Genomic DNA, 16716 nt, shown 5'->3' with positions numbered 1-16716 from the left:
CAGGGCGGATCATCGGGTAGGAAGTTTGGCTGCGTAAACGGGCATCGGATTGGTTGGAATTACGCTGGCGCCCGGTTAATGGCCAATGATGAGCATCAGGGCGGCTTCGCATCGCATGGGGGAGGAGCGCGTGCCACTCACGTGTCGAGTTGGGAGGATTGAGTATGTGTTTAAGTAGATTGGGCAACACGTGGCGAAAAGTGATTGGGTTGTGTAATTTGCAAGGTTAAATACGGAAAACAAGACCATGGATAAAATAAAATAAAACAAAACAAAACAAAACTAATTATCAGAATATATATATATATATATATATATAATATACCCTTATTATATTTTTTATATCGAAAATACTAGAATTTTACAGCACCCTAGTGACAGATTAAAACTTTCGAAACAACTAACATTTCGATCCTAGTTGTGAGTTGCAACTTCCTCGACAAATACCACACATGAATCCTGCTCGATATCATAGTCGCAGGAACAACTAATATATGCACATCGAATTCGCTAGGATACTTGAACTTCCATGAAGTACCTCCGTCAGACGAAGAACATTCAACTGCAAAAGTTGTATATTATTAGCAGTCGCGAGGGCAACCAATAGCTTGGGATGTCATTGGATTATTAGTGGTAGTCTTGCAGTTAGCATAAACAGATAAGGTAAGGACAATCGGTTCCAAGTTATTGTGGCGGTTGCAAGGAAGATCTTCCGAAGCCCTGATAGTACATAGTACCTAAAATTTGGTTAAGACCAGAAAAGGTTAGCATACGAATTGTAGGTATCAGAATCTAAAATCATAAACACTTGAAAAATAAAACTACCAACATCATAGTTCAGAAGAACCACAGCAACAACTTATGTTAAAGAGCACGACTCAGCATAGAATTATTCATTACCAAAAGGAGCATCCATTTAGTTGTCTAACAAAGCAATTGAATGAATCAGAAATACTAAGCGTCGAGATCCACATAAATAGTCAAAAGAATAGTCGAGTGCACGAAACAGGACTTTATATTAACAAAGTTGATAGATATGGCATTGGTTCCACATCTTGTATAAGTTACAACTTCGGGAAAGTACGTCGTGAGTTTTTACAATTGTATTTTAGCGATGAAGTCGATTTAGACATGAATAGAAAAAGTGGCCTATATAGTTCAGATGGAGTTGCTGATTGGTCTGCACAAACTAACAAATAGAGTAACAGAAACTATATGTACAGTTGACATACTCGATGAAATTAGTTAACCAATTCAAAGAACTTAGTAAAATGTCAAATGGAAAGTGCATGCAAGTATTGGTAATTGAACAAAACTGACAATGGATTTAGGATCATGGTACGATATACAAAATACAGGAAAAAGAGTTTTTGAGCAAACCGTCACTTGATCTCCTTGTTTAAATAGCTGGATCATGTTTGAGACCTCATGGAACAGTTAGCATGGAAAGCAGATTGCCTCTTAGACCCTCTGAGAAAATCCAACGAAGAAGTTGTCCCTACGAGGGACTCTCCTATACTCAACTTTGACATACCCACAAGCTCATCAACATTTATAGGAGTCTTTGAATGTACTGCTGTTGGTTTAATAATTTCATGTGTCTGCTGCTCCAATGTATTTGCTTTGCATTCTGACCAATAAGAGGAAGGAAATTGGAGAACCGGAGAAAAATATGCAGGAAACATCACAGGATAAGTGAGCAGCTGAGCTTCTGGTTGTGGCACTTCTTCAATTACTTCCACTTTAGAATCCATTGATTCATCTTCCTCGTTCAGAATTGGAGGTATTGGAGGTGGCTTGCTATTTTGTGCATCTGATTCTTGCGAAATTGAAAATGCTTGAGGTTCAAGGGGCTGGTAAACAAAATGAATGACGATCACAAGTAGTACAAAAATGACTGAAAGGCGTCCTCTGTGAAATAAATGGATCCATGGGCTACAGATCCTTCCAGTTCCCACATTATTTTCAAATCACAAAACTAACATCAATCTATGTAAAAAAACACCCATATTTATAGTGTTGAGGCAAAAATGATACAATTATAATTCACAGATTCAGCTCAATAGATATGTAAGATAAGAGCAACTAAAGACTGCCAATATCATCTTCGTTGACTTGAGCATCTTGAGTATTTTCTTTAGGACCCATTACATTTGAGTTCTACATAGAAATATCAAGGTGGGTTACTTTTTGTACGTATTAGTGGATTCAGTTAAAATAATCCATAAAGTATATGCACTTCCCCTTAAGTATGTTGGTACTTCATGTATCCCCATTTTTCAAAATTCTACTCCATCATTGCTTATTCAACCTGCTTTAACGGGGTACATGTAACAACAGTAGCCAAAACATAATTTACCTTGAAAAACTAGGTCATTTGATAGACAAAAGTGGAGATTTTCAGAAAACAAAAAATTGTGAATACCAATAGACTACAGGTGTACAAAAATAATTTACCCAAAAATAATTCTGTTTAAAAGAGTCACCAATCAGGATAAAAAATACTATGCAAAGTAAATGAGTTTTGTAAGGTTGATGCTTAGTTTAAATTTTTTTTTGTAGATACCCAATATGCTAAGATGAGATTGTTTTCCTTAAGTGATTTTAATGCCCTCACTAATTGAGAAAATAATGAGAAATAAGTGCAATTGTGTGGTAAATAGAAAAAATGATAATCCCAATTTGTCTAATTGACTATCCTGGGTTGACCAGCCCAGCCCCACGAAAGTTTACCACCGGAGGGTAAATTGGGAAGCGCACATGGCAATCAGTCCAAAAGTCCGTCATCCTTTGGTTGTGCCTCCCATTTGAAGGAAAGTTTCCTACAAATGCACCATAGCCGGGGATTGAACCGCAGGTGCTTGGGTGACAACCTAGATGTCCTACCGCAACACCAAAACTCTGGGGACCAATTGTGTGGTAAATAGAGCATATGAGTGAGAGAGAGAGAGAGAGAGAGACCTCATCAGCTTCCATATCAAAGAGGCTTGATCTTCTTTTTCTTCTTGTTATATTAGATTTACGAATAAAATACTTCTGTGCATGGCTAGCCACTTGGGTAGGTGTCCTAGACACCACATAGCTACGAGATATGCCACGCCAATCACCTTTACCAAGCTTTTGCAATCCAAGTAAAAACATTCTATGCTCTTCTTCAGTCCATGGATTTCCTGTAAATATAATAATAAAAGGTAGAGTAAATTTCACACCAAAAATGCAAATACAGTAAATCCATCATCACTCTGATCGCATGATAAAATATTAGTCCAAAACTGATATGATGATAGCTAAAAAGAGAGAAATCTTTTATATATAGACATTAGAAGTTACTGTTTTCTCCTTTGCAGTGAGGGACTGCGTGAAATCAACAGCTAAAAGATACCTATTTCAGATAAAGTAGGTGCAAATAGCATTGACATGGACATTTTACAATGAATCCTTTACCTAATCAAGATTATAGGTGACAGTTTGCTCCCCAACTTGATCTATTGATATCTAAAATGACATCTTTGATTCAGCTCATCAAATAGTTATCTTTGTCTTTTGTCATTTTCTTTATCTCAATTGCATAACACTATTATAATCATATGGATCCTTCAGCTACCATAACTTACTATACAAAGAATAACACCAACAACATAACCACAAAAAAAGGAAATGAATGCATGCTCGAAAATGTCGTAGGAGACCTAGTGACAGAATAAGTTACAGAGTGCATTAAAAAGTCACAACAAAGGGTTCTCCCAGACTCTAACACAGAACATGCTATTCCATGTTTCTTATACAAATGAAGGATGTGAATATTGCATATGCTAATTGAACCTTACTCCGGTATTTCCAAAATTAGGTGATATAGAACATCATTAACAAGTATTCTTGCAGTAAACATCCACCGAAAAGTTTCACGAGTTTTTATCTTTTTAACAATTTTACACTATCATAATGATATAACAATATGATCAAGAGGGACGAGGAGTATGGGAAAACTCACCTCTTTTCCGCTCGCGGCAGCTCGCCGACGACCCCTTCACGAAATCCTCCGACGCGTAACCGTCAGTGGCGGCGCCTGCGGCTGGCTCCGGCCCATCGGCGGGAGAGGCGCCGCCGCTGGATCCAGAAAGGAGAGAGAGGTTCCCCATGCTGGCGCTCTTCTGGATGGAACCATCGGTGAGGCGCACCCCGAAAAGCTTCACCCCGCCGCGGCTGGGGCACGTCCGGGAGTTGTGGCCATTGTGGCTGCAGTGGGAGCACCGGCGCATCGTCTTCCGCCGACTTCCGCCGGCGATCGATCACACAATGGATAAGGAGTAGGGTTTGGATCAGGGAGATGAGGCCGCTGCCGTCGCCAGACGAGAGCAGTAGCGAAAAAGGAAATTATTTACCTTTGCAGAAATGGGATAAATAGCGAATCAACTTTGCATACCTGAACTAATAACCTACTTCTTTACCTTAATTTTAGATGGATATCAATGGGGCCTACTGAGTCCAACTGAAGTAAAAAAAAGACAAATGTGTGAAATTTAATGTATTGTTTAAATTATTTAATAAAATAATCAACTGAAAACTATGTCAAACCTAAAATCAACTAAAATAATTATTTAAATTTAGTTTTATTTTTTTATTTTAAATGTGTGTAGTTTAGTAAATTTGATACTATAAGATTAATTATTTCTATAAAAAATATTTATTTATAGGATTATTGATAAATTTGCTACAAAATTTTTAATAAACATAATTATTGAGCATTATTAAATTAACAAATCAGCAAAAAAAACCGCGTTCCAAATTATACAAATACGTTTTTTAATAGTTTTTTATTAAAAAAACAAAAAGGCATCCCATTATATATCAAAAATATCCCTTATTTTCAAATAATATGGAAAGTATTAGCACGTATAAAAGAGAAAAGTGAGCAAGTTTCAAAAACAGCTAGTAAATACTTTGGTTGAGGATGCCCTTAGTTGTCTACACACATAGCAAGAGAGTCATTAGCCATGCTGAGATGGGTCAAAATTAAGGGGGCGTTTGATTTTTTCTTAGGAATAAGAATCGGAATGAGAATTATTGTATTATGGAATGAGAATGAGTATGAGCATGGATATCACTCTTAAAAGTAATGTTTGGTTAGTTGCATATTTTCTATCGGAATAAATCAAAATTTCCTTTTTTACCCTTAAAGAAAAATAAGAGAAAAAATTAGATGTAAGAGAAAGATGAATGTGAGAAAAAAATATGATGAAAGAGAATGATGAGAGAGAAAGTGTGATGAGAAAGAATGAAGAGAGAGAAAGAATGAAGAGAGAGAAAGTGTGATGTGAAAGAATGAAGAGAGAGAAAGTGTGATGAGAGAAAATGACAAAAAAGAATGTGATAGGAGAGAGCATGATGAGAGAGAAAATATGATGTGAGAGAAAGTATGATAGGAGAGGATGAAGAGAGAGAAAATGTAATGAGAACAAATATGGAGAGAGAGTGTGATGAGAGAGATTGAGGAGAGAGAAAATATGGTGAGAGATAGAGTATGATGAGAGAGAAAGTGTGATGAAAAAAAAGAGAACATTAAGTGTGATGGGAGAGATTGAGGAGAGAGAAAGTATGATGAGAGAGAAAGTGTGTTGAGGAAAAAAAGGAGGGAGTGTGACAAGAGAGATTGAGGAGAGAGAAAGTGTGATGAGAGTGAAAGTGTAATGAGAAAAAAAGAGAAAAGGGAGTGTGATGGGAGAGATTGAGGAGAGAGAAAGTATGATGAGAAAAAAAGAAGGAAGAGAGTGTGATGGAAGAGATTGAGGAGAGAGAAAGTATGATGAGAGAGAAAGTGTAATGAGAAAAAAGGAAAGAGAGTGTGATAGGAGAGAGAAAGTGTGTGATAAAATGATGAGAGAGAAAATATGATGAGAGAGAACAAGGAGAGAGAAATGATATGAAAGAATAAATAAATAAATATATTTTGATATTTGATATTAAGGGAGAAAATTTTAGTTTTAGGTCAAGGGTATTTTTTGGAATAAGAGAATATTTTGATTGATGAAAATAGGGTAATGACTCATTGAAGAGGAGATACATGGGAATGAGTTATTACCCAATTTCAAGGATTCATTCCCTTATTTGCATTCTTATTCCTATAATCCAAACATTAACAATGGCAATCAATGATTCTCATTCTCATTCCCCACTTCTATTCCTCTAAACCAAACGCCCCCTAAATTAGTTCAATAGTGGACTTGAGACGAGAGGCTCCCTCACTCATTTCAGTAGTGTCGATTCCATAAGTTTAACCCCTTGGTTCTCCTGACAATGCACCTAAGGTGAGAGGTTTTATCATTTAACTCGGCTTAATTGATTCTTTGACCTCAACCCCTCAGTTAGACTCTAACTGACAATGGACCCAAGGCAAGAAGCTCCACCATTTGGTGACAGTGGACCTGAGACAAGAGGCTCCATCACTTAGTTCAGTGGTGTCGATTCCTTCAATTCAACCCTTGGGTTCTCCCGATAGTGGACCTAAGGCAAGAGGCTCTGCCATTCATCTCGGCTTATCAGATTCTTTGAGCTCAACCCCTCAGTTAGACTGACAATGGACCCAAGGCAAGAGGCTCCACCATTCGGCTTGGCTTAATTAATTCCTTTAGTCACCACTCGACTCAGTCATGCTGATTCCTTTAACTCAACCACTCAACAAGGCAGATGGACATGGTGGATTCAAGACGAGGAGCTTCACCACTCGGCTCAATCATGTCGATTTCTTTAGCTCAACCACTCAGCTCGGTTGATATGGACTCGAGACAAGAAGCTTCACTACTCGACTCGGTCATGCTGATTCCTTCAGCTCAACCACTCAGCTCGATTGACAGTGAACTTGAGATGAGAAGCTCCAGCACTCGACTTAGTCGTGCCTTCTCGCCTTGCTAGATTCAGCCTTGCCAACTATTCTCTTAGTTCGGTCATACCTAGTTGTCTTAAAGGTATCTAGCCTTCAATACCATAAGCATGCCCCACATGAACAGAGGATGCCATGACCCACAGAGCATGGGGTGAAGTGATTAGTATTGGTGTTAAAAATTGAACCCGATTCGACGACCCAATCTGAGTCGATTCGAGAAAAATCAGGTTCAGGTTGGGTTCCGGTTGGAGGGGTTTTTAGGTTGAAGGTTTTTCGAGTTGGAGGGTTGTTGTTAGGACATGCTCGATGCATGTGTGTGGTAGAACACGTTTTGTAAACATGCACAGCAGAAAATAAAACAATAATAATTCCTAATTATTACATCACACACCACATGCATACAAGGATACAATATGTCAAACATGATCGCATAATTAAAATTTTACAGGAAGTAAATTTACGCTAGGTATACCTTACGAATGACCTGTAACGAGAAGGACATTAACCGTAGTGACGTTGTCGAACCTCACCTCTATTCGTAGCCACGTCGAGCTCCTCAAGACAACTCCTTGAGTACAAGTCTATCCTTCGGAAGTTACTAGCCACGAGCGAAGAAGAGAGATCAAGAGGAAGAAGAAGAGAAACACATAAGGGAGAGTATTTCTCCCTTGTGGTGGTCATGACAACAAGAGGGAGCACTCTCTTGTTGGTGGTGGGAGATAGAGGAGAGGGAGAGGAGGATTGAGTTTCCAATAGTCAATCAACCAAATAATGAAACTTGTATCTAATTCTCTTCCAATTACATCTATATATAATCTATTTAATGAGTTGGTTTAGAAAGTCCAACTCCAACTCCAACTCATTATCCTTTAACAAAAAATTAGCTCATTAACCCCTTAGTTTGGTTCACAGCTAAACCAAGTTGGTTCATGACCGTTTCATGATTAAACTAAATATGGTTTAATTCTACCATAAGAGATGTAACTCATCCGCGCTTCCATCATGACAAATATTTTCATATTTATCTTATGTATGACCCAACCAAACATTTATCTCTTGATCTAAGAATCTCATTCTTTAACTTGTTTTACGTCTTTTAGAGAATTGTTAGTGCGTGTGACCCAATAGGTTCCTGGTCTATCTTGGTCATCTATAATTAACTTTTTAATTATAGAACGATTATGAGTGACATCTAATAGTATATCATGATCCTCAATTAGCCAGAAAATCATAGTTGATCTTAGAACTAATTCTAAACTCTTTAGCAGTTATAGTGAGTCGTGTCTTGTCCCTTTCATTCGTCTTATACCCACTTGGTTCAGGACATGGTTTATGTGTCTGCCCCCACTAGATTGATTACGTCACACCTAACCTAAGTAATATTTCCTCGGTCTATGTATTCAAATTACTCGTACATGTATATAAGAGTCTCGTACTCTTAACATGTGATGTTTTGGCAAAAAACTTTAAGTAATAATCCTAATGAGTGGTCATAGGGCATACGTCTTCTTGCAAGGAGTGGTAAATCCTTTGTGGGTCATCCAAACATCTTCGAGCATTTCGACTTATATCCAATCATCCCAGGTCCACACCTCAATGAGGTGCTTGCTTAAGATGACAAAGTATAAGTCTCCATGACCAAGATGACTTGTATATCTCAAGTCGAAGGAAACTGGCACTCGAGCTACAGTAAGAACTTCACAGACATATCCATATATATGTATATAACATATGAAGTCTTATAGTGAGTCACTCCAATGAACTAGTTACCATTGTTGCTACAGTCTGACCTGACTGTTGTTTTGATGTTGACACGAATTTAAGTTTGGATCAAATATTAATTAGACTCAGACTGATTAATGATCAAGGTTGATCATGTGGAGAGGAAAAGTCCAAGTACGGATACTTGGCACGTGAAGTCGGAGAGGGCTCGACAGCTCGTTCTCTGGACTGGACGAAGTCGGAGAGGGTTCAGTAGCTCGTTCTCCGGACTAGGTCAGAGAGGGCTCGGTAGCTCATTCTCTGAACTGGACGAAGTCGGAGAGGGCTCGGCAGCTCGTTCTCCGGACTAGGTCAGAGAGGGCTTGGTACCTCGTTCTCTGGACCAGGAAGACGTTAGGGTTTTGGGCCGGGAGGCTCTAAAACTAACACAGGGACATTGGATCAGTCTGTTGACCGATCCAGTGATACTTCGGTTGCCTGGATCGGTCGACAGACCGATCCAGTGATACTTCAGTTGACTGGATCGATCTGCAGACCGATCCAGTGATACCTCAAGTGAACTGATCGGTCTCGTGACCGATCAGTAACCACACAGAAACAATCTGTGGATTATCTGATCGGTCTCGTGACCGATCAGTAACCACACAGAAACAATCTGTGGGCTATCAGATCGGAACCTGGACCGATCAGTAACGAGCAACGAAGACTCAGAACCATAGGGGATCGGTCTGTGGACCGATCCACCCATAGGCTGATCGGTCCACAGACTGATCAGCATAATCCCAGACCGATCAGGGTGTGTCCTGATCGGTCCAGAAGGATATGGATCGGTCTGATGACCGATCCACAACAATGTCGTTTGTTTCTGCTGCTTCTCTGATATTTCTGATTCACTTCTGATTCACCTGATCAAATCATCTGCTGTGAGATTTTTAAGTTACAGGTTGTAGGTGTCGTGCCAATGGTTGATTTCAAATTAAGCTCCATCAGAAGAATAAGATCAAGTGATCTTTCTGCTGTGTTCCGCTGCAAATGGTGCATTTGGAGCATCAACGTTCACTGGCGGTGATCAATGGCTACAGCTTGACTCTTGCTCATTGGTTCGAGCTCAGAGACACCAGTGAAGACCATGGATGGTATTGGTGTGAGTTCAGAGAACCAGATGAGGAGGAAGAGTGACTGGCGATGCAATGATTCGATACAGGTGACAGCGATTCGGCTCTGGCTGAAGACAGTGAGCAAGCAGAATAAGGAGGAAGAAGAGAGGCTTGCTAAGGTTCTGGAAAAACTCTCTGTCGATCAAGCAAGAGGCTGTGTTGTTGAGCTCTTGGCTGAAGCTTCCTTCTGTCTTTGCATTTTTCACTTCGTGACTGTAAGTTCATTTGCTCAATCCTTTAGCCACTGAACTCTGTAAGTCATTGTGCTTTATTTTCAAATCTATTCTGTGATTTTTGTGGAGAGGTTACTCCACCGAGAAGGAGAAATACTTAGCCGGATTTTGTCCGGGGTGTGATCTACCGAAAGATCAAGGGATCGTCCTCCTTACGGACACGCCGAGGAGTAGGGGCAAGTTATCCCCGAACCTCGTACATCGTTTTGTTAGTGGTGGTTTGTTCTTTTCCTTGCATCAGTTTTCATTTTACTTATTTCCGCTGTGCTAACAAACTCTTGTGAGGAAATTGATTGAATTTTTGAAAGGAGGTTATTCACACCCCCCTCTCTAGCCATCCGAAGGTCCTAACAAGTGGTATCAGAGTGAGGCGCTCTTCATCCGGACTAACACCCTAAAGAGCAAGAAGATGGCTATGAAGGAAGGTTTTAGTACCAATCGCCCACCCTACTTCGATGGAGCGGACTTCCAATATTGGAAGAGCCGTATAGAGTATTATCTCAAGACCGACATCTCCATGTGGTTCTCGGTCAAGGAAGGTTTCACACCTCCGAAGGATGAAGAAGGTAAGGAACTAGAATCGTAGAGGTGGTCCGCCGAGCAAACTCGCAAAGGACAAGCCGATGCCAAGGCAGTGGTCACACTACAATGTGAAATAGCCAAAGATCAACTTGTCAAGGTAGGTCCATTTGTGAGTGCAAAGGATTTGTGGAACAAGCTCATCGAGCTCCAAGAAGGAACTCGAGACTCTCGGATCGCCAAGAGAGACTTGTTCCTAAACCAACTATAAAATCTCACCATGAAGGAGAGCGAAACGGTAAGTGAACTACACGGAAGGTTCAAAGAGATCATCAATGGTCTTCACTCTGTATATGAACGCGTAGAAAATCGCGATCTTGTAAGGTACGCTCTCAAAGCCTTTCCGAGGAATGCCTTGTGGTCATCTATGGTAGATGCCTACAAGGTCTCCAAGGACCTTTCAATTGTTAAGTTGGATGAATTCTTTTGTGAAATGGAACTTCATGAATTTGCTAACAAGGGTCAAAAGGAGAAAGATATTGCTTTAGTTGTAGGAGAAAAGAGCAAGGATGGAAGAAGGAAGAAAGAAAAGAAGAAGGAGAAAGAAATTCCTACATCCTCATCCTCCTCCGAGTCCGATGATGAAGGTGGATCATCATCAAGCGAAATGGCTAACTTCGTGAGAAGAATCATGAGAAGGAGCCGGAGATTCAAAGGGAAAGGTAAGTCTATTGATCAAAATATTGATAAGACTAACGTTACGTGTTATGAGTGTAGCAAGAAAGGACACTATCGGAGCGAGTGTCCAAAACTCAAGAAGAAGGAGGAAAGGGCCAAGAAGAAGAAAGCTCTCAAAGCTTCTTGGGATGAATCCTCCTCAAGCTCATCGGAAGAAGAGAAGGAGAAAAGCACTCGTCAATTAGCACTCATGGCAAGGGAGGAATCGGACTCCGGAAGTGATACATCAGCCGCGACTTCATCATCTTCGGATGATGAAGAGGTAACTTCTCCGCATTTAGAAAAATGCTACAGGACTATTGCTCATTTATCTACTTTGCTTAAGAAATCAAAAACTGAAATTAAATCATTAAAAGATGAAGTAGAACACTTGAAGACTCTTAGGGAAGATGAGGTTGATGACCTACATCAAGAGCTTCTTGAGGATGAAAACAAAGCCTTAAAAAGTGAAGTTGAGAAACTCAAGAAAATGCTTGAGAAATTCTCAACTAGCTCTAAGACCTTAGATATGATTCTAAATGCCCAAAGGGCGGTCTACAACAAGGCTGGATTAGGATATCAACCTAAGGAGTCTAGTTTCATTTCCTTAGTGTCTAGAACCCAATTTCATAGATCACATGCTTCTAGGGTTCATGAGACTAGGAAGGGTGTGACCAAGGCATGGGTTCCTAGGTCTTTCATTGTAGATGCATTAGGTCCCAAGATTTAGGTACCTAAAACATCTATCTTTCGTGTCTTGTAGGCATTTGTCAAGGGGGAGCATCTATCAACTTGGTTTGTTGATAGTGGATGCTCCAAGCACATGACCGGGGACAAGTCACTCTTTACTACCCTTCAAAACAAAAATAGAGGTAATATGTCCTTTGGTAATAATGGTAGCCTTAAGGTTATAGGAGTTGGAGATATTCAAATATCCGAATGTCTCCAAATAAAAAATGTCCTTCTAGTCAAGGGGATGACTTTTAATCTCCTAAGTGTCAGCCAATTGTGTGATACGGGTTACACAATTGAGTTTCATTCAAGTCAATGTCTGGTCAAGCACATTGACACACTTGACACGGTACTAGTAGGCACAAGGGTAGAAAACATTTATCAAGTATCTTTTAAAAGTGCTACTAATGCCTCTGCTAAGTGTCTCATGTCAAAAGAAGAAGAATCATGGCTGTGGCATAGAAGGTTGACCCACGTAAACATGAAGAACATTCGAAAGCTGGCCAACAAAGGATTAGTGCGAGATTTACCAAGCATCAAGTATCAAAAGATAAAATTATGTGATGCATGTCAAAAGGGTAAGCAAACAAAAGCGGCTCATAAAGGTAAAAGCGCTGTAAGTACATCTACTGCTTTAGATTTATTGCATATGGATTTGTTTGATTGTAGTAATGTTATTTCATTAAATGGAAGTAGATACTGCTTAGTGATCATTGATGATTTTACTAGATATACATGGACCTTCTTTTTGAAAAATAAGGATCAAACCATAGAGGTTTTTGTTTCTTTTTGTAGAAGAACTGAAAATGAAAAATTAACAACAATTAAAACAATTAGAAGTGATCATGGTGGAGAATTTTAAAACCATAGATTTTTAGAATTTTGTCAAGAAAAAGGATATAGGCATGAGTTCTCTACTCCAAGGACCCCACAACAAAATGGGGTTGTGGAGAGAAAGAACCGAGTCTTGCAAGAGGCTGCACGAAGCATGCTCAATGAGTACTCACTACCGAGCTACTTATGGGCTGAAGCGGTAAATACCGCTTGCTATGTGCAAAACCGAGTCTTGATACATAGGTTCTTAGGAAAGACTCCCCATGAACTCTGGTTTGGGAAACCCCCTACAATTAAACATCTTAGGGTGTTTGGTTATAAGGTGTTTATCTTGAACACCAAGGATCATCTTGGAAAGTTCACGGCTAAGGCTGACGAAGGGATACTAGTCGGGTACTCTCTCTCCAGCAAAGCCTATCGAGTCTACAACACTAGGACTAAATTGATTGAAGAGTCCTCGGATGTAGCATTTGAAGAAATCCCTAAATCAAATGATCAATCAAGGGATGTAGGAGAAATTCAATTTGAACTTAGAAATCTAAGTTTAAATGATCAAAACATAGAAAGAGTCGAAGTTGACTCCGATGACGATGAGCAAAGGCAAGAGAGGGCTCAGTCTGATCCTTTACCTAATACTGAGCCCTTGCCTGTGTCTAGTGAGATCACTCATGAGGCACCGCCAACACCAAGGCAATCTAGGATAGCCTCTAGTCATCCCCAAGACCAGATTGTGAGAGACATTCAACAAGGGATTAGGACTAGGTCATTCTTTAGAAATGAGTCTAATGAGGTCCCCTTGATCTCAGAAATCGAACCAAAATTAGTTGATGAGGCATTGCATGATCCTGATTGGATCATAGCTATGCAAGATGAGTTAGGTCAATTTGAAAGGAGCCAAGTGTGAGACTTAGTTCCTAGACCTAAGAAGACCACCATTATTGGAACCAAATGGGTCTTCAAAAATAAGTTAAACCAAAAAGGAGAAGTCGTAAGAAACAAGGTAAGACTTGTAGCCAAGGGCTATAGTCAAGTCGAAGGCCTCGATTATGATGAGACTTATGCTCCCGTGGCCCGATTAGAGTCCATTCGTTTAATGCTAGTTTTTGCTGCACATAGAGGTTTCAAGCTCTATCAAATGGATGTTAAATCAACCTTCTTAAATGGTTTCATTAAAGAAGAGGTCTATGTTGAACAACCACTAGGGTTTGTGAATACCGAAGCTCCAAACCACGTGTACAAGCTCAAGAAAGCTCTTTATGGGCTTAAACAAGCACCTCGAGCTTGGTACGAAAGGTTGTCAACTTACTTACTAGAAAAGGGTTTTGTAAGAGGTCAAATAGACCCAACACTATTTCTGCGTAGAGATGGTGAAAACATATTTGTAGCCCAGGTGTATGTCGATGACATAATTTGTGGCTCAAATAACAAGGGCTATTTGAATGAATTTATCACTTACATGGAAAGTGAGTTTGAGATGAGTTTGGTGGGAGAATTGACATTCTTCCTTAGACTTGAAATCAAACAAACTCGAGATGACATTTATGTCCATCAAACGAAATACACTCAAGAGATGCTCAAGAAATTCAAGATGAGTGACTCTAAGGAAGTATCCACTCCAATGGCAACAAACACTCGCCTTGACAATGATGAGAATGGAAAACCAGTTGATCTAACGCAATATAGAAGCATGATCGGTAGTCTTCTATATCTCACAGCTAGTCGACCAGACATACTTTTTGCTGTGGACATGTGCGCTAGATATCAAGTCTGTGCCAAGGAATCTCATTTAATTGCAGTTAAGAGAATTCTGAGATACCTTAAGGGCACAATTAGAGTAGGTCTATGGTACCCTCGTACGGAGTCTTTTGACTTGATAGGTTATACCGACTCCAATTATGCTGAGTGCAAATTGGATCGAAAAAGCACTAGTGGGGGTTGCCAATTTCTAGGTTCATCATTGGTTAGTTGGTCAAGTCGGAAGCAACATTGCGTTACTCTCTCCACAACCGAGGCTGAATACATTGCCATGGGAGAGAGTGTGTCACAATTGTTGTGGATGATCCACACTTTAGAAGATTATGGACTTTCGTATAAGGGAGTGCAAGTATTGTGTGACAACATCAGCACAATAAACCTAACAAAAAATCCAGTCCATCATTCAAGGACCAAACATATTGAAGTGCGTCATCACTTCATTAGAGATCACATAGCTAGGGGAGACATTGCACTCACATATGTTGAGTCAAAGTCAAACCTAGCCGATATTTTCACCAAACCTCTTCCAGAAAATGAATTTAGTCATTTGAGAAGAGAATTGGGAATGTGTTTGGCTCAATAGGTCATTAGGACCCCATCATGATCAATAAGGACAATTAAAACAACAAGAGAAATAGGGAAATTAATTTGGGCAACTTGGGGACATCTCACACAAACTATAAGGTTTAACAAATTATTTTTGTTTGCTAGAAATGGGGTGAGATGCTAGGATCAGCCGAATTATTCAAAATGTATCATGCATCCCTTGAATAATTAGGTTGAAGAGACATAAATTGAATATGGGAAAGACTATTACATAATTCATGTGTATTTGGTTCCTAGATCTTACTCATATATTCCAACCAAGGAAACTTGGTTGGATCTTTATCTAGAGATAATGTAATTTTGGTTGATGGACTGTTTGATACATTTGAACGATACTTTTCATGATTTTGATTGAAACTAGGACAAGTCTTTGAAAGAATGATAGCAAGTTGGTTATATTTTGACAAACTTGAAACTGAACATAACAAGTCGAAAATTTCAGTTTTCAGGCCTTAAGTTGCCTGTTTTCTAAATGTCTGAAATTTTTGGGCTATAAACAATTTCAGACCATAATTTTTAGGAAATAGTTATGCTTGTAGATCCTCCAGGTTCTAGATACTGAACTTGGAAGTTTTCTTGGAGACACTTCTACGAATTATCCGAACATCTCTACGAATTTCAGTTACTGAAATTACTGAAAAATTTAAGTTTCAGACACTGATCGGTCTACGGACCGATCTCTCCACCCTTCTGTGTGTAATCTGATCGGTCCGGGGACCGATCAGGTCAGCCTGGCATGCAGAGCCCGCTACTGATCATTTTCTGATCGGTCTACAGACCGATCAGGTAGTTCCCTGATCGGTCCGGGGACCGATTAGGTCAATGATCGGTCCAGCGACCGATCAGCGACTGCTGATAGTCTCCTGATCGGTCTACAGACCGATCAGGGTGTCCCTGGATCGGTCCAGGGACCGATCAGGAAATTCCTGATACCTCCTGATCGGACAGCCGTCCAATCATTTCATCATCTGTACACCCATCTCGCTTAAAGCTTCCCAATCTTTTCTTTTCTTCTTTCACGCGGAAGCCCTAGCCGACTCTTTCCTACACCTCACCTCTTCTCTTCTCTTTGCACGCCGGAACCCTAGCCAAAGCCCTAGCCAAAAGACACTTCAATGGCACCAAGGTAACTCCATACTTCTCTAGAACTTGGCATTTCGGTTTCATTTCTCATCATATATGTGTGTTTTCTTTTGTTTCGGGGGTTGGTGGCTCCGGTGCTCACTTACTTGACCCATTATATCACATTGTTACACCTTAGGAAGAAACCAGTGGGTGAGGGGACCTCTAAGTCACCTGAGAAGTCTAAGTCTAAGGCTCCCTCTCGACCTCAACCATCTGTCTCTGGGAGATTTCCAAACCACCAGTTTGAGGAAGCTTTTAGACAAAGAACCTTTAAATTACTCCCTTGTAGGTCTGTGGATCGAAAATTCATGGACGAATTTTGTCCAACTGTGTCAGAAATCATTGCCTACTACAAACTTGATACACTTGTCTATTTAGAACGAGATATCAACTATGACTTAGTATCGGAGTTTTATAACAATCTTCATCAAACTAA

General features: G+C 39.9%; 1 protein-coding gene across 1 annotated transcript; it reads right to left on the bottom strand.

Moving 5' to 3' along the window:
• Positions 1-313: 313 nt before the first annotated feature.
• On the bottom strand, positions 314-4409 carry LOC122045937 (transcription factor MYBS3-like). Its single transcript, XM_042606373.1, has 4 exons — positions 3992-4409; positions 2962-3170; positions 1381-1853; positions 314-737 (listed from the first exon to the last, which is right to left on the bottom strand). Exons 1-3 carry the CDS (start codon positions 4257-4259, stop codon positions 1413-1415), a joined length of 918 nt encoding a protein of 305 aa, XP_042462307.1. The 5' UTR covers positions 4260-4409; the 3' UTR covers positions 314-737; positions 1381-1412.
• Positions 4410-16716: the final 12307 nt, after the last annotated feature.

The sequence above is a fragment of the Zingiber officinale genome, chromosome 2B (genome assembly GCF_018446385.1).
Source record: "Zingiber officinale cultivar Zhangliang chromosome 2B, Zo_v1.1, whole genome shotgun sequence".
Lineage (NCBI taxonomy): Eukaryota > Viridiplantae > Streptophyta > Magnoliopsida > Zingiberales > Zingiberaceae > Zingiber > Zingiber officinale.
This window is presented reverse-complemented; position numbering and strand designations above follow the sequence as displayed.

What these genes read in the sequence shown, in the direction of transcription:
- LOC122045937 (XM_042606373.1), bottom strand. Translation starts at nt 4,259, where the DNA reads ATGCGCCGGTGCTCCCACTGCAGCCACAATGGCCACAACTCCCGGACG. An exon ending in CTGCCGCGAGCGGAAAAGAG is followed by an intron (nt 3,171 to 3,991) that starts GTGAGTTTTCCC and finishes TTATATTTACAG; the next exon opens with GAAATCCATGGACTGAAGAA. An exon ending in TTGATATGGAAGCTGATGAG is followed by an intron (nt 1,854 to 2,961) that starts GTCTCTCTCTCT and finishes TTTGTTTACCAG; the next exon opens with CCCCTTGAACCTCAAGCATT.